At 31.7% G+C, this 19,074-nt stretch overlaps 1 protein-coding gene across 1 annotated transcript; it reads left to right on the top strand.

The window, feature by feature from the left end:
• Positions 1-911: 911 nt before the first annotated feature.
• LOC124363026 (dynein axonemal heavy chain 6-like) lies at positions 912-17,631 on the top strand. The gene is made up of 10 exons (XM_046818125.1): positions 912-1,279; positions 4,744-4,831; positions 6,425-6,545; positions 7,336-7,582; positions 9,387-9,531; positions 11,071-11,310; positions 13,873-14,020; positions 14,211-14,313; positions 17,211-17,388; positions 17,476-17,631. Exons 1-10 carry the CDS (start codon positions 1,122-1,124, stop codon positions 17,629-17,631), a joined length of 1,584 nt encoding a protein of 527 aa, XP_046674081.1. The 5' UTR covers positions 912-1,121.
• Positions 17,632-19,074: the final 1,443 nt, after the last annotated feature.

The following is a 19,074-nucleotide window of genomic DNA, read 5'->3' as shown; positions in this document are numbered from 1 at the left end:
TACTCAAGGTATGGTTTAAACAAGTAATAATATAATGGACGCAGATCTGAAAACCCCTTTCAATACCCTCTTTTGAAGTTTGAATACTTGCCTAGTGAGTTCACATTCAAACCCCCAATTGGCCACAACTTTAGACAGGTATGGATATATCAAACCATAGTATGCGGCTAGAATTACTTGAGTGTCCACAAACTTGAATAAGGTATCAATAGTTTACAAATATCCCTGAACTAAATTTCTTGGAGCCAAAATCAATGTGATTCTGCAATTTAGTTCGTTGTCGATATGCACCCCAAGAAACTTGGAGACACCACATAGTGATGGTGATACTTGTTACTTGATGCTTCATTTAGCAATAATCGGTTTCTTTAAAGCCAATGCATTAAATTACTGGTTTCTCTAGTGATATTAATTTTTAGGAGGGAATATGCAAAACCATCTTTAACTGAAAAACAAGATTTCCGAAAGACAATAACACAGGAGTACATTGTTTGTATGTACATTCCATTATCTCAATTGATAAACATGTACTAATTGATTAAGCAACATCTTAAACGACCAGCAATTTTCAAGATCACCTCTTATGTAATTAAGTAATGATGCCTCATTAATCCTTGTACGTCATTACAAACTTTGGTAGTAACTAAGTGCAATTTTACTAAGTAATTCCTCAGTAGATCTAATATTATGTAAATGTCCAATCAATAGAAGAGTGTTTTTCTTTGCTACTTAAAGCATAATGTTTAATTCCGCCTCTAAAATTTGATTTACAAGATATTCCAGCCTGTATTCACGACATAATAATTTATATTTTAAGACTATTCGTATATATCACCGGTTAATGTAGAAGAATGGTAACAATGACAAAGCAATAGGTTATATCCTGTAATTTGAAAGTTTATCTCTAGCGGTTTCAGATCAGTTCACAGCTGTTTAAAAAACAACAATAAACAAAATAATACAGAATGTTTAGTTACGTTTTGTTTGCTAATGTTGAAACGTCAAACAGTGGAGTAAATCTAGATAAACACGAGCTTGAAATTGTAAGGAAGCAACTATGTTTATACTTTTTGTATTGCGATTCTTACTAATCGGTATTGATGCCTAGTACTTAATTTCTAATGTCAAAACCTTTAAAAAACAAACAGACCATCCCAAGGCGGAGATCTATACCCGATACAAAAGACATTAATTTGTGTGGAAGTGATAATAGTTTGATTGAATTTTTAAATGATGATCTTATAGTTAAGCCACCAAAGGCAAATTCTCTTAATAGGAGGTTAGTCAGTGAAATGAGTTTGTAGTATTTATTATTTTGTAGCATGTAAATACAAGTAGCTTACAAATGTTTCATAGGACGTTTATACTGTTATTGCTGTAAAACTAATGTAATTAACTGTAATTGTTAAATATTGAGTAGGGTGAAGTGGGGTAAGTGAGAACTTGAGCTTAAAAAAGAGGAATATCTGGGTAGAGTACAATAAGCGGACCCGGTTTTTTTATATCGAAATTGGCAAAAGATATTACTTAATCAAACCATGGATATAATCAATCGCTACTGATTAATTATTTTGAACAATTAACTTTTAATAATCTTTATCAACAGCTGTAAACACTTTCAAATAATACTCGTAATGTAATATTTCAATTTTATATAAGTAACGTTTGATTATTAAAAATGGCAGTCATTTTTTATAAAACTACACAACATTGCTTTGATGATGACATTTTTTCGTGACTTCAACATGTGGGACTGGGGTATGAGTCCTACATTTGAAGCCACGAAAAACATTTCTTATCATCTTTCAAAGCAATGTTGTGTAGTTTACTAAAATTGACTGCCATTTTTAATAATCAAATGTTAGGTACTTATGTAAAATTGAAATATTACCCTTGTACGTGTATTATTTAAAAGTGTTTACAGCTGTTGATAAGATTAGTTAATTGTTCAAAATAATTAATTAGTATCGATTGATTATATCGATGGTTATGATTAAGTAATATCGTTTGCCAATTTCGATATAAAAAACCGGGTCCGCTTATCGTACCCTACCCAACAATATTACTAAATAAAAAAACTTCGGTATTTATTTACAATACCGTGACCATGAAAAATGGACTTTTTTTCATGGGTTGGGCATTTATAGCCAAGTATTATTATCACAGGTGCATATAAACTGGGGGGAAAGTATATCATTGTATTATATTGATGCCTTTCGGGCATTATTGCATTAAGGATGGAAAATAACCGACAAAATTTTGTCGAACAACACTTGGAGGGTTAAGGATCAGGGGCATCACGTGATCTGGGATTCGACTTTTGCAAGCTCGAGTTAATTTTTTTTCTAAAAGAGCAAGCAGTGCGCAGCACTGCGCAGCGGGCAGGCATCGTTGACAGGATTAACGTCATCATTTCAGTAAAATTGCCAGAGGTACTGTCAAAAACAGAGTTTTCAGAGGATTTAAAAAAATCGTAACTCCTTTGATTTTCGTTGCCGACGAATTTTTTCTTCACTATTGTTTTCAGGAAAAATTGTAGTTTTCAGGGAAAAAAAATGAACATACCTTTCCATGGTCACGTTATTGTAAATTGATACCAAAACTTCGATGTAACCAACCGATGCTGATTAATTAGTTTGAAAAGTAATTAACTTATGCCATTTGCATCAACTGTAAACACCTTTTTAAATAAAAAAAATAATGTTTTACTTTTTAATACGTAACTTCTTCGAATTCTAAACGACAGTCGACCTTACGAAACTTAATAAAATGGCTTTAAAACATGGCGTTAAAACGCGTTTTTTTCTTGTCTTCAAGATGTTGGTGTGGTACCGAAACCCCAATTTTGTGGATAGCCTTAGTCAAGACGTGGCAGGCATATTTCGGGTTGAGTGAATGTGGTATCACACACTTTACCATCAACCTTAGTGATAACTTTTTAGATCCAGCAACTCGTGCTGCTAATACTCAGTTAGTCAAAGCTCGTTTAAAAAGTGGCATCCAAACTGATCTGCTTGCAGATTATAATTGTACAGAATAGAGTTATGGTTGTCTTGAGAGAATGCTTTCAACCACTTCTTGAAAGCGGTTATTCATTGTTACTCAGAAGAAAACATATAAATAGTTTTGCTACATTCATATTTTTTGTTCTAAATGTTCATCATTTTGTCATTATTTATGAGTATTGTTCTAATTGTTTGTTTGGTCTTTATGGTTTCTTTATTATTTATGAGATTGTCACTTATTATTTTACTCTCAAACATGTTATTATGACTGCAGATATGTTGATATCGATAATAGTGTTGTATTCGTTGTACGAATAAGCTGTATAGATAATTATACTAATTAATATTAAAAGAACTGCGTCCGCTTATTGTACTATGCCATAACTTTTCACTCTATTGATGTTTATAATTTTTATTTAAATTAAAAATTTTATTAAAAAAATTAAAGTTTAATTGAGAATTTGAGCTAACTTACTACACATTTGCATTTTAACTGATGAAGTTAAGTGAGGGACTTTTTTAAATTCATAGTTTTTTAACTGAGAAACATAGACATGTTTTAAAACTACCAAGAGAGACTTGGACATTTTGACAGCGATCAGTCCGAAAGCCCAACATTTGAAGAGTTAGCCCAAGAAATAGTTATGGAAGAATAAAATGACACGAACCAAGCATTCTTGTTAACAAAAGTAGCTTCTGAATAAAAAGTTGGTGACTGGGTTTTAGTTAGGTTCAAATCTGATAAAACAAGTCTAAGCATTTTGTTGTCCACAAATTATCGGAAAGTCAAATACTTCAATTAGTCGACTGTTAAATTTATCAGAAAGAAAAGTGAAGATAATAGAAATTCTATTCTAAGTTTTGTGTGGCTAGTTATTGAAGATTTTTCAAATATACCTGATGAGGACTTGTTAGTGTTTCTAGAAGAGCCGAGACTTGTAAGATGTGGAGAACTCATTTTCAATGTATCTTTTTGGTCTTACAACATTCAATAGAAGAGGACAATGGTTGTTAAGTTTCGTAAAGCAGTTAATTTTTAGTTACTTTTCTTAAGCAGTTATTTTAATAAGATAGTGAATTAATACAAAATAAATGGTTTTTCTTATTTCAATGTTTTACTTTGTACAGACACTACCATATTTAAACATATATATCTCCATAATGGAGCGAGGTAGGTTACAAATAAAAATACCTTCATATTTAGTGTAAAATTTGTGTTCTTTCACTTACTTCAGTTGTATTTTTTAATATTTGTATAGCCTAGTATGTTTACTCGCAGACTGTGGCAAGTGAGAACTCAATATTAAAAATTTGATAAGCGTCCACTTTAAAAAGCTACAGGTATTTGAAATGAAAATTTTGATCATAAATGTAAAAGATTCCAACTAAACTCATGTGCATAATCTGATTGACATAATAATAACCATTGCGGAGGTATTTAAGTTCAAAGTACAACTATATGGATTTGCTGTCTCATTTAACCCACTTCACCCTATAGCAGCTGGACTAATATCGATGTAAAACCACAATAGGTTATTCCTAACAGTTTAAACTTTAATTAGGCTTAGCACCACGAGTTTTAGGCTGTGGCAACACCTTTATATAGTGCTGCCTCGAACTTCTGGTGAGGAACAAAGCAAAGTCCTAATTTAATAAAATATGATTATAATAGCCTAGATACAATGTTTTAAAATCCTAGTAGTATGCTTTTTTATAATTCTTTAAATTGTAATTTTAGAGCTTCAGACACACTACAATGCAGCATTCCTCCCAAAAAACATGCAGATGAAATTGATAGAGAGCCTTCTAAAATAAAAAGCATTCCTGTAAGTTATAAACAGTTTATAATATTTGGGTAGTGTATGATAAGTAGATAGGTGGTTTTTTATTGTGATATTAACGAATGATATTGCATAATTATAATAAATGATATAATCAACTGATACTGATTAAAGGGTCATTCCACGCAAATGCAACCAGGAAAAAATAACTTTTTCACCCACCATCTCACATTTGTATGAAACTTGATAGCTTTGTTCTATATGTAAAGATAAGTAAAACTACCAAATTTTTTAATTTTTATCTCACTTAGTTTCCCAGTTATGGCACTTTAAAGTTTTTACGTTTTCCAATTCCACTCTGGATAGTGCCAAACAAAACATGACATAGAAAAGAAAATAATTTCTCATTTCTTCATTTGACACTCAATCTTTATGAAATTTTCAAGGAGGTTCCTTGAGTACTAAAAAATTTGACAAAATTACCTCAATAGTCTGAGTTGAACCTAAAATATTATAAAAAATTACTTTTTTGTTTTTTTTTAGTTTAAAAACACAAACATGGCTTAACGTTAAATTCAATATCTCAAAAAAGGAATAAGATAATCAAGAAATCTTTTTTTCTTTATTATCTGTATAATATGGGCTTTAATTTAGTAAAACAAACATTCTGTGTATTTTGTCCGTTTTGTTTCTATATGATGCCATTTGCATTGGTATTGTTGCAGTGAGGAGTTTACAGAGTCAGTTCAAAATGTTTAGAACAATTAATTCATCAGCATAGGATATTTTCATTAACGTATGTAACATTTCAGTAATAGACAATTTGTAAAATTATAATTTTAAAACAGAACTATGCAATGTTGTTCTACTCACATTCTTAATTTCCAATGCTAAATTAAAAATTGTTCAATGCTAATTGGCGATCTTCATAAATGTTTTCATCTAAGAATTGACCAAATCTTCTGTGATCACGATTCACCATGTACATTTTTCCATTGGTCATTGAAGCTTTTATCCACTTTTACACTTTGTTACCACTCACTGCATTGGGGTTCTTATATGTCACTTATTTGTTGATAAATGTCCATTACTGAAATGTTACATACATTAATGAAAATATCCTAGGCTGATCAATTAATTGTTCTAAACATTTTGAACTGACCCTGTAAACTTCTCACTACAACAATACCAATGCAAATGGCATCATTTAACGATGCCCACTTTCCATTTCTTCATAAAGACTGTTGGTATAGAAATAATGAACTTAACATTCACATGCCCAGAGTAAGAGGTGGACACTTAACTGACAAAATGTCTTCAGGTTATAGATTGGATTTAAACCCAAAGTATATGGTCTAATGTAATTTATACAAAAGCTACCAGCTGTTGATTATTAATTTAACTTACTAATTCTTACCATTACAAAATCTATTTAACGATAATATAAGTTATCAAACAGTTATAGTTACTAGTCACAAGTTATGGTTAGGGTAAGGTGATGTTTGATCACCCTGTGTATATTCTATAATGTAACAATGTAACTCTAAGCTATTATGAGTGAAATTTAGGTCATAGGATTTTGTACTATAATTAATAAAACCAACCTTATATGAAAAATCTTTGAACATGATTACCTAGTTCTTTGGAGAAGAGGGAAAAACCCACAGGAGAAGGCATGTTCACAATCCAAAAATGCAAACAGAACTAATAGACTTTTTGGAATCAAGTGACATCAACCTTCTAGATCGCATTTCTTTGGGTAAGTATTATTAGAAGTAAAATATTGTTAACGTAAAACAGGATCAGACCTAGAGGGGGGGGGGGGTGCAAGATGTCTTGTGCCCCAGATACTAGACCTGGAGGACTTCATCAAACTGAGTAGGTACCGAGACTTAAGGGAGCATTGAGTCAGCAACCACAACAACCATGTTGTCTGTCTATTCTCTGCACACTAACTCTAAAACATGCACTTAATAAAAACTAAACACTAATTATTAAAATTTATGTACAGAATACAGGTCACTATAAGTCTACACACACCTGCCAACTAAATAGAATTGACCAGAGGCCAACAGTAATTGGCGATCGTCATGGCAGAAACAAGATATAGGAAGAAGAGATCAGATTGCAGATCTCGAAACGTAGTATTACTTATTGTTTTGTATCACTAAACAATGGCAAATGTCCGGCAAAATCCTGTTTCTTTCATAATTCTTCCATCATCTAAAACAAACTTCAAACAAAGAACTAATTACTTGAGTTGAAAATAATAGATCTGTGATTAAAGACCTTGTCTAGAGGGTATATCCGTTAAGCCAAATAATGCAACAACGCCCAAGGCTGTTAATCATCCTTATTTTTGTACTGATTTATTCTTACAAGTATTGTCTAAAAATACATGAGGTTTTGGGTTGTTCTTTAAAATTTTCTTTTAAACATTCCGTTTAAAATAAGAATTAAGAATTAATACAGTTCTTGGAACTTTTGGTTTATTTATTTTAAATAGTTTTGTTCCAGGAAATATTAGTTTTTTGTTTTTGTCTTACTAGAAGGAGGAAGTGGTGAACCAAGTATAGACAAACTGGTCAAAAGAATGTCTGAGTTTGAAGAGTTGAAAAAGTCAGCAGTAGTCCCAATAACGGACATCTCACCAGTCAAGAAAAAGAAAGCGCCCTCAAATCTGTGTGATATCAAAGTTGTTATTGCTGCATTGAAGGACAGTCCAGGCTTCACATTCTATTATTTGGTTTGGGCAGTTCCACTGTGGTCAGAGTTCTACACACCTTACTGTCTCAAGTAAGCATTTAAAAGTAACAATGTTTTTACACTGGCAGATCCAAGATTTTGTTTTAGAGGGAAATTGAGCAGTGGACAGGTATGAAAGATAAAATATGAATCTAGACTTACTTAAAAATGTATGTAGCTTTATAATTCATTGTAGCTAGCTCAGGATAAATTTTTATGACTAAAATAATGTAGGATTTATATCGTACTGTCAATCCAATCCAATTTCATGTGTTCTTATAGTTATTTTTATGATTATGTGTTTGAAGGTTAACCATCTAAACATGTCGCCATAACCATAATACTGCCTTCAAACATGTCACCATATAACCATAAGACCGTATGAAATTGGATTGAATTGACAGTAGGATATAAAACCTATTTTTTTTAGTATGTAGTTTTGGTGTTTAGGATGAGCGTTTTAGTCCCACTGAGTTTAAGTTTAATTGTAGTTTTAATATCTTCTTTAATTATTAATTATTTTACTGGAATTTAAATTTTTATTGATCTGATTGGGAGGGTTTTAATGTGGATACTTCTAGAACCATCCATATTAGTGGATTTTCATCAAATAATAACAATAGTTGTAATTATTGTAAACCATAAAGTGTTTTTTACAAGAGTTTATATGTACAGTGTTGTCATGATTGTCTTTTCATTAAGGATATTTAGCTCGTTATTCAGCACAAAAATTCTGAACTTTTTGACTAACTCCTTAATTGCTGGGTTACTGATACACTGCTAACACTTCACTGCAGGGGTATTTTGCTGCATATATGATATACAAGCATTGGTAATAAGGCCCTTTTCCATATGCCAGACTAGAGTGACTGTGGACTGCCAACATGGTTCTTCCTCTCGTATTGTACAAGTGATGAGATCCACTGACAGTGATGTCTAGCTACAGTTCAGGAATAGAATAAATAATTTTCCAATCTTCGACACTAAATTTTTTACACTGGATGACTGAAGACTTGAAAATTGAGATACCTGTAGCTTTTAATCATCAGCGTACATGACCATTTGGCCCGGTTTGATATGTAGATGAAGATCATTCATGTAGGACGCTAAAAGTATTTTCCCATTTGTGGGAAACTTTCCATAAATTATTGACTATGGACATTTGGACTAAAAAAGTGGACTAACTGAGATAGGCCTATATTTTTTTCAGGGTTTTTATTTGGGCCTGATTTGAAATTGGGTATGGTTCTAAGATTTTCTAAAGACTTTTAAAGCATATTTGTACTAATAAATAAATGTATAGAAAACAAAGCATAAAATTTTCCAATTTACTAAAAACAATACAAAATCAATTATAATGAAACAAAAATTTAAATTACAATTAAACTTATCTTACAGTTGCTGTAAAAAATGTCAGATATAACATTGACATAGCGCAATTTGACATAGCGACATCCTCTCCTGACAGAAAAAGCTGTCATATGCACCAATATACAGCCAGAAACGGCATTAGGTTGCTATAGCAATCACTTTTATATTGGTAACAGGTGACCAAGAAATGAAAATAGAGCACATATGTTATATGATGTTCACTTAATATTCTAATGTATTTTATCACTAGTTTTACGAACTATGGTTCGCGATCAAGGGCAAACATTTTAATAGTAAGATTGGCGTCATACGTATGTGGGAATGATCTTTGCCGCACTGGATTTCCTGTAATACGTGTGGAAAGGGTTATTGTAACCCCGTACATGTAATTTAATATCCTGAATGTTTTCATTACATTACCAGATGTAAGGGTTGATTGAAGAAAAAAACAACTAGTCTGAAGACTTCAAATCTAATGTTGCAGATTAGTTCCTTATGAACATGTTGACAAGAGCAACTTCCTCACAATTAGCACAAAAGGGGTAACTCACCACTTAGAAGGAAATATGATGTTCACACCTCTGGATGAGTGGGAACGTGACTATGACATCTACTGCAAGTTAATGAAGGTGGGTTATTTCATCTAGAATAGTGGAACCTTTGCAGTTTATAATTAATTCTCTTTTAACCCTTTTAATGTGGGAGCAAAACATAAAAATGCATACAAAGGTAGATTTCTCCAAAGGGCCCACTAAAATTGACAAATTCATAAGTTTAGTAAATTTAATTTAACTATTTAAAAAATCCATACATTTCTTATACTTAATTTTTTATATAATTTAAATAATTGAACAATTATTGTACAATTAAAATAAGTTTTTGGCACAGAATAATAAGGTTCTTAAAAAAACAAAAGTTTATTAAAACACAAAATAACATAATAAAAATTAAAATGATTTAAAAAAATTTAAAATGTTGAATATTAAAGAGAATAATAACTATATAGGGATTCAGGGAGTAAAATTTGAACATTTAGTATTGAATATTAAATTAGTTCACATCATTAAGTTAATAAATGCAATATTTTTTTATATTTTCTCTGCTACTAAGAATTTAATGTTCTATGTGTAACTTTCTTATTTTAATAAGATTTATAATTAAGCTATCATACACTTATTCATTCCATTTCAAAATATTTATTTCTTCCACCAAGACTATAAATAGTAATAAGCAAAATCTAGTGTAACCCCTCATACAATTCGAGGACTTTAGCTGTGCACGTGAGTGTGTGTGGTGGTGATATAAAAAATCAATCGGCGGGGTAGCATTATGTGCTGTGTCCCGAAAACATTTCCTGTGTCTCATGGGTAATACTATCCTTTCAGGAATCGTATTGACCCAAATAACTCATCACACTCACTACAACCAGTCTGTTTTGTGACAGTGCTGATTGTGATGGAATTAAATAATAAGAGAATACCAAATAATAGCAATAATAGGACTTATCCTTGTTTTTCTGTTGTTATAGTGTTGTTTAACGTGTTTTTGAAAATAACGTATTTGTCAATACCAATCTGCAAATCGAAATCGTGAGATTAAAGTCGTTAAAGAGATTGTTGCGCCTTCATCTCAGTGGCTAGCACGTAAACGCACCCACCACACAGATAGCGTTTATTTGTTGAAAGGGTAGTATTTGGGCCCTACGAGCACAGCTAAATTCCTCCAACTGTACTTGTGAGAATACAGAAATACAAAAATATATATTGAAAAACAAGTTTTTGGGGCTATTCATCCATTTTGGTGGCAATATTCATTATATAAGAATCTGATATGATATATTTATATTTTATTTTTTGAACATTCATTTTCATTAAAAAAAATTTACTGCATATTTACAAAAAAATTATCACATCTATGTGTTTTAAAAATAACGTATGTTTTAAAAAAGTGGAAATAATATTGGATAATTTTTTTTGGAAATATCTCCCACTTTTGAGAACTAGTTAGCATATGTTCAACAAGATGGTTTGAAACTTGATATTAATTTAAAAATATTGCATGCAGAGTAGCAAAAAATGTCCTGCTAATATGGAATTTTCTGTCAGCTCAATCAAAGGTTAATATAGTTAATACAACATGTGACTAAAACTTATATAAATATGTTTTAGATCAAAACATTTGCCCATTTTATAATGTGGAAGAGCTTCTACGTGTGGCACAAGAACATGGCTTGGCACAAGGTCATGGTAGCCAGAGAATCTCTCAAGAAAGCTTTGTTATATTTGAATCCCATTCTTGGTCGGGCATTGCTAGATGTAATGGAATTGTGTTGGAAAATAAGCAAAATATCATTTGTAGACTTGACTGTCACAGAGAAAAACACTCTTTTGGATTTTTGTAGCAACCAGGTATGATGAAAATGCATGACAGTTTTATTTGGAAACATAAATAGTCAAATACAAAAATTCCTTTATTCAATTTTATAAAATTAGTACACAAATAGTAAATAATTTTATTTATAGCAAAATACTTTTGAAGATTTTTCTGTTAGTACATTTAAAATATTAATTTTTCCATAGATTCAGACTGTCAAGTCTAAAAATAAAAAAAAATACATTAGTCTAATTCTTAATTTAGTTTAGTTTGTGCAGGGAATTGCAATATATGCATATTAAAACTACTCATAAAGAGGTAGAAAAAATTGATTGTTGAAAGGTTATGGCAACAGTTTTTTTAAGGGATTAAATTCTTTTAAAATATTATCTACAAATTGGTATAAAAATCATTCGAAACTTAATTCTACCACATATATGATTATTATTGTCCACAAATATAATATTAGGAACCGAACTGGATGATAAATTCCTTCTGGTATTTGAACTCACAATCTGCCAAGTAGCAGTTAATCCATTGGCGTATATGTATTTTTATACTCAGTACAACTGGAGTTATCCTATTAAAAATGCAGAAAACGTAACCCTTTGCGGTCGCATGGCCCGTGAGACTGGCCACACAGTTGTCATAGACGGCGCGGAATAATTTCAACATGAGTAGTCCTCGCTGCTCGCCTGGCCCGCGTCACTGGCCAAGCCAGTCCTTGCGTAAGCTTGATATTTATCATGGCGGCCACTTCCTACCAACTCGGAATTGTTTTTACAGCAACCTTCAATGTTTACATAGGGCATTTAAACTTTAAATACCACAAAACCTATTACATTTAAACATGTGTTTTAAATTGATGTGAACGCAAACATAATAGAATGAAGTACAATATACATTTGGTTGTTTTAGTTAAATGACATTATATACTTATTTAATATTAAAAGAAATTACTCGTTATTTTCAAGACAGTTTTTGGTTCACCACTATGTTTCCTTAAAACTTTAGAACTATTTACACAAATCACAAATAAAACCCATGTTAAAATCATGACTTAAAACAAATTGATAAATAAACATAAACAAAACAATGTGCAGACAACTAAGTAAATCAGAGCAAACAGTGCCGATGGAACCGGCAACACAGCTGTGAATTATATTTTGTTTCTAAGACTGAAGGCGGTAAAATGTGATGAAAGGCATTTGTCTTTTAGTTCAATAATTTCTTGTAGGTTTTAGCACTTCACAAACCTACTAGCACATGATAAGTATTTATAAAAATAGAATGTTTTAATGGCCAGTGACACAGGCCAACCGAGTGTAAAAGGAAATTCTCATGGGCCAGGCGATCGCTGAGGACAACTCTAATAAAAACAATTCCCATGTTGCGCAAATGGCTGTGGCCCGTCAGACTGGCCATGCGATCAAACTATAAATACTGTATCCGACCGCAAAGGGTTAAGGGTTTTGTGATATGTTTATAAAAATATATTTTACAAGTTATTTGGTTACATAGTATATTTATTTTTAGATTGAGATGAAATGGGCTTTAATAATTAATAGTTAGTAATATGTTTGCTCATACTTAAAAAAATGCAGTACAAAAAAACTTATTTTTCAATTTTGCAAATAAAAAATCTTTTTTGTACTTAAAATAATATTAAAAACCATATTGTTGCTTTTATTTTGTTTGAAATTTATTTCTCTACATAGACATGCCATAATATATGTTTATATGCTTAGTTTTTTAGAAAAAATGTTTTTCCAAAACTCACAAAATTTCAAGAATATTGATTTTTCTCATGTAGTACACTATGATTTTTATAGTTATTTATTAATGATTTAAATTTTAGTTATTTGTAGAGTAAAACTTTTGCTCATATATTACAACAATATTAGTCTAACCACTAGTCCATACTAAAATAAACAACTTCCACTTAAAAACTGAATGTTTACGATTGGCACAGTGTCAATGCTTTGTTTGTAAACACAAAGCAGAAGACAATTAGCTGTGCATAGCAATGACGTTATTATTTCAGTGTTTTCTCATTGATTTGATCAATATTTTAAAACATTAAAATAAATAGCAAGTTAAAAAAAATGTTTATAGCTCTGAGATGAGAGTGCTAAGCTCTTTTTTTCTTAATTTATTTATCATTGGTTGAGTTTGGTTATACTGTTTATAATTTATTCAGATCCATAATGTACATTTGCTTTTCCTTCAGATTATAAGTTATCAACTGAATCTTTTTGAACTTTTAAGAATATTGATATTTAAATCCTGCTGTTGTAACTATTATGTTTATATTTCTTGCTTACTACAGCTCAAAATATTTTAAGATGCATATATATCATAGATGTAATTGAAAAGGTCAGAAAAAACTCTTCAGATTGGTATGACAAACCAATCCATGAAGTAACAGATTTAAAAATTCAGATTTTTTATTGAGTTTTGTTTTTAAATTTAAGTCTTAAAGAGAAAACCAGACACAGACCTGAATTTACAAACCATACTTACAATAAAATAATATTTATTATTGAAAACAATACCTAATTGTATTTATTACAAAATAATATTTTATTAATTTTTAGCTTCTTCTAAAAAGCAAACTAGAAGTTCGTTTGCTAGAATTCAGAGAACTTGTGAAGGAAATAGTAAACACAGCTTGCCATGGGGCATTGTTAGTTGTGGGATATACTCCTGATGATGCAAATTTAAGAGTTCCGGATCATATTGTAGGTAAGTATTTTATTTTAATTTTTAGGTAAGTATCATATTGTATTTTAACTATCTTGTTGGTTAAATATCAATTTTCTATCTGCATTACTCTTTTAATGATATGATTAATGTTTATATTGTAAATTTACCACTTTAAATCTGAAACTGAAATTATTTATGTATACTCCTCCATATGTCTTTTTAATATTAGGCACAATTGCAATGCGTGGAATAAAAACATCCCGGGATGGGAAGTACCGGATGACATATGGGGACCAAGCTCTGAAGAAAAAGACGTGTGTTAGGCTTGCCAGGTAAATGTATTAGAATCGTTTTACACTGATCCATAACAATTTAGTGTCAAACGGATGGTGTTTTTAACACCTACTCAGTTATAATCAAAATGTCATGAAGGTAAGTTTTTTTTGACAAAAGTAATTTTAAATATGATGCTCATCTAAGCACCATTCATGTAACTTTCAATTTTGGAAATCTATTTATTTACCTACTACTTCTTACATTATGTTAAATAAAAGTGATTTTTTGTGAAACTGGTCACGTCACATATCACCAGAGTTACTGGTGCGGGTTGTCCCGTCGGAATGGAACAATGACACGTAATGAAATTTATGAAATGTTGATCTGTTAAAATTGTATACTTTAAAAGTTAGATACTTTGTTCATTATTTGTGAGTAAATTAAGAGCTCAATAAATGCTTGAAAAAAATATTTACTCAACAAACCTTTGTATTATAGTATAATATATTTAATTGAAAAAGACCTGTGAAAATTTGGTAAAATAATACTAACAAATTTGGTAAAATAGTACTAACAATTTACAGATTTATATAATTATTTGTAAACAAAGTACAAAACTGACTTTTACCATAAAAATGCATGTGTCATTTTATAAAACATTTTAGTGTGTATTGTTATTTTGTTTGAATATTATATGAATGTCTATGCAGTGCTACTTGCTATAGTACATTTTACATAAAATGCATAAATCAGTACTAATTTTATTGATATTAGTCAATAAATGTTTTTGTACTGCATGAAAAGGTTGAGAGCCTAAATAAAGGCGCTTAACGTCCGAAATTGTCCAAGCCTATATATAGGCTTTTGGCGTTTCACCACCAACCTAGCTTGAGCCTAAATAAAGGATCTTGGTGTTTTATGACTTAATAGGTTGAGTCTATATATAGGATCTTGGCGCTAAAAGGGTTAATATAATGTAATTAAATCTAAGATCAGAAATATAACTGGTGGCCAAATCTGATCATCAGTTTTTAATACACTTTTAGAACCAAAAGGAAATATTTATGAGTGAACATTTTCTGCCATACTTACTTTATCAACTTCTTTCTAGACATAAAAAGTTTTAGATTTAACAATTAAACTATCTCCAATGTTAGTTAAAGTCTGTACACACTTAGTTGTAATTATAATCATGTTCATATTATATGTTAAAATACTCATATATTATTCATGTACTGCTTATTATTTTTGGAAAATAATACTGATTTTTAAATGTAAACTAAACAATGAATGAAAAAATCATAGAAATACATAAATATGGAGCTTATTTAATGCAGGAAACATTTTATTTGCAATTAAAATATAAATTTACATCACATTACTATATGATACAAGTGTGATAAACATATAGGAAGCATGTTTTTTTTAAGTGAGTACCATTTCAATGTATAAAGAAATCAAGTAAACTTTTTGTAGCAATGATTTTTATATGAAAGCCCATATTTGATCTACTTTTTACATAATTTACATTAATATTAAGCCACTTATCATATCCATAAACATCCCTTTGCATACTGTAGTCATAGAAGATTGCTGCCTGAGAAACAACGACTGTAATGTGAGCATTTTTATTCTATTCATGTCACTGCAGCGCTCACCTTCGAGATGCTTCTTCTGATGAAAAAACAAATGATAGTCTTTGGGCTAAATTGGAGTTGTTTAGGGGACTATCAAATTATTTCAACAAAATGCTGTGATGAGATCTTGAGTTGGTTTTTCTACATTATCATACAGCAAAACACGTTTCTCGAAAAGATGAGAAAAAATATCTTGAAACTTAAGGAAACTTTTTTGATAATGATGAAATTGTGAAATGTATGTTCATTTTCACTTTTCATTCACTTTCCGCACCGAATCGTTGTTGATCATTGAGGGTTGTCCACTCCATTTCTCATCATGATTCTTTAAGCAATTTTTAAAGCTCTTACCCAATTGAATGCCATTCCATCATTTATAATGTTTTATCTATATACTTTACAACACAATTTCAATTGTACAGTTTTCAATTTTAATTGCTTTCACACTTTTAATGCAATAAAACAAATAACAGCATGTACTTCACAATCAGTGGGATTCTTAATTGACAAAGACATTTGAAATATGCAACAAGAGATCTGAAAAAAACCAATTTATGCCGTCTGTGGCTTGCTAACAGATGAAGTAGACAGTGCGCAAGCGTGGGACACTGACCATAGCGCTGCAGCAACAGAATTTAAAAACAGTACTTACAGGTAATCGATAGCAACAACAAAATGTGAATAAACAAAAATTGTAAATAGACTTAGTACAATGACATTTTATCATGTGACATAATAACTCATATGAAGAAGTTAACTGTTGGCTTGGTTGGTAAGAATTTTATATGTTCTGTCAAGTCCTTTTATACTCCAATGTATCAAATTTTTTAAATATGCTTTTTAGAACAAGTTTTAATGTTTTATATAATTAATTGTTTTTCATGAAAATGCATATTTATATTCAAATATTTTAAGACATTTTGAATATGTTAATAACATTTTCAGCCTGAGTCCATGTTGTAAATATTAAATATCCTACAAAAATACCATTCATATTTGTATGTTTTATGCTAATTTTGTGTATGGAAATTTTCATTTAAAAATATTGAAAGTATTTCAAAGTACTAGAAGATGAGATAAACACTGAAAATGTTTAAAATAAATCTAAACTGCGACCAGAATCAAATGCAACAGATCAATACATTAACAATGCCGGAAATAAGTATTTCAAAAATATTATAAATCAGGATAAACTATTTCTGAATATGTGTTAGTGTAAGTGAATATTTCTAAAAACTTTTAAAACAATTTTGGCATAATAATACCATGTATTACGGTTATAATAAATTTTGGTATTTTGATGGATTTTATTTCAGCTTTATTCAGCTGGTAGACTTCCTTGTGCAAACAGTGTTCCACAACATGGTTAGAACCACTCTGACTGAAGTAGTCAATGTGTTGACAGTACACATGCAACACCTGCCATCCGAACTGCTAGTCAAGTCAGCAGACCTCAGTATGGTGCTGGAGGAACCTAGAAGCAATCCTCCCAGGGTAAGTGAAAGATATATATCCTGGTACAAACAGTGTTCCACAACATGGTGAGAACCACTCTGACTGAAGTAGTCAATGTGTTGACAGTACACATGCAACACCTGCCACCCAAACTGCCAGTCAAGTCAGCAGACCTCAGAATGGTGCTGGAGGAACCTAGAAGCAATCCTACCAGGATATGTAAAAGATAGATATCCTGGCATAGACAGTTATCTACACAATGTTCTGGACTCCTCCAACTAAGCTGGATACATTTTTATCATCAAACACTGGTAGTAACAGCAAATGGCATTATACTAAATGCAACATGATGTATTTTTTGACAAATGATTCCACTAACTCACTGCATTTTTACTCATATAATTTGGCTACTAGAAATTTTCCAACGATGTCAGTAGCTTTTAGGTTGTTTTTAGTAAAAGCCATATAATTGAATGGATGGGGGTGGGGGGGGGGGGGGGTGGGGGGGGGGGGGGGTGGGGGGGGGGGGGGGTGGGGGGGGGGGGGGGTGGGGGGGGGGGGGGGTGGGGGGGGGGGGGATATCTACGTTAAATTTTTCGTTATCTTCTTTGCTTTACTCATGTTTAAATAATCTGTATTAAGTTTTGTTTTTTGGGATCGTAACCAAGGCATGTTTTTAAAGTAAGTAACCGTTTTTAAATTACGTCACCGAAGCACTGCAGTTGCCGTTTAGCTACATCACAGTTGGGACAGCCACAGACAGCCATCACAGATGCCGTTGTCGGGAATTCGAAGTCTTCGTTTTGTTTACGTCATTTTTAAATTGACCGCCGACTATCGAGAGAATCCCGCCGACTGTGGAAGTGACTTGCTGTGATTTCGTTTTCTTCTGAGTGCTAAAGGCTTAAAAGCAATTGACATATTCATCGTAAAACTCACGTGAAGTTTATGGTTGAAAAACATCTTGATGAGTGAAGGAAATGGTTTGCGGAAATGAGGTTAGGGCCTTCAAATAAAATTGGCCGCACCAACACAAACGTTTCATGATGAGGAAACGAACGTGGGTTTGACTTTCAGTACAATATTTACCGATGGCCTCATTCCAAATAAGTGGAAATGTAATAGTGCGAAAGAAGAATCAGACACGGTTGCACAAATTTCGTCCTATCTAGCTGGGAAGGGGAAAAAGTTTCCTGCTGTATCATGAATAGGTAGATTGAGTGGTGCTTTTTTTCTCGTACGGTAATTGTGGTAGCTGGTTGTGCCGGGTCTATATGCCACCCCCGAAAATGTTTTTAAAATTATCGGACGGAAAAAAACTGTTGGTTTCACCATGGGGGTTAAACCGAGTAAAAAATTTGGTGGTGTTGGTATTGTAATGAAGCACAAAACACAAAACCAAACGATAATGCGGAGCAATGCATTGAGCTTTCTCAAGCGTTACAGTAAATGAAGGGCGATGAGTAATGAGGGGCGAATGAGGATTGATGGATTTTTTTTATTTTTTTAAGCCATATATGTTACAAGTTCCGAAGCCTACGTTACAACCCTAGAATCAAATCTACAGTCAATGGAATGGCGGCAATCAGTGTGCGGTGGCATTTTCAACCATCCCTTAGGGAAAAGAATCAAAATTCATAGCAACACAATTCTGCCACAGGAGAAAATCAATATGCTTTTGCACTGTCTTTTGGGACAGGGACAGGGTGTGTTGTTTTTTCTTGG

Source organism: Homalodisca vitripennis, chromosome 1 (assembly GCF_021130785.1).
Source record: "Homalodisca vitripennis isolate AUS2020 chromosome 1, UT_GWSS_2.1, whole genome shotgun sequence".
NCBI classification, from domain to species: domain Eukaryota; kingdom Metazoa; phylum Arthropoda; class Insecta; order Hemiptera; family Cicadellidae; genus Homalodisca; species Homalodisca vitripennis.
Note: the sequence above shows the minus strand (reverse complement) of the source record. Positions and strands in the feature narration are given on the sequence as shown.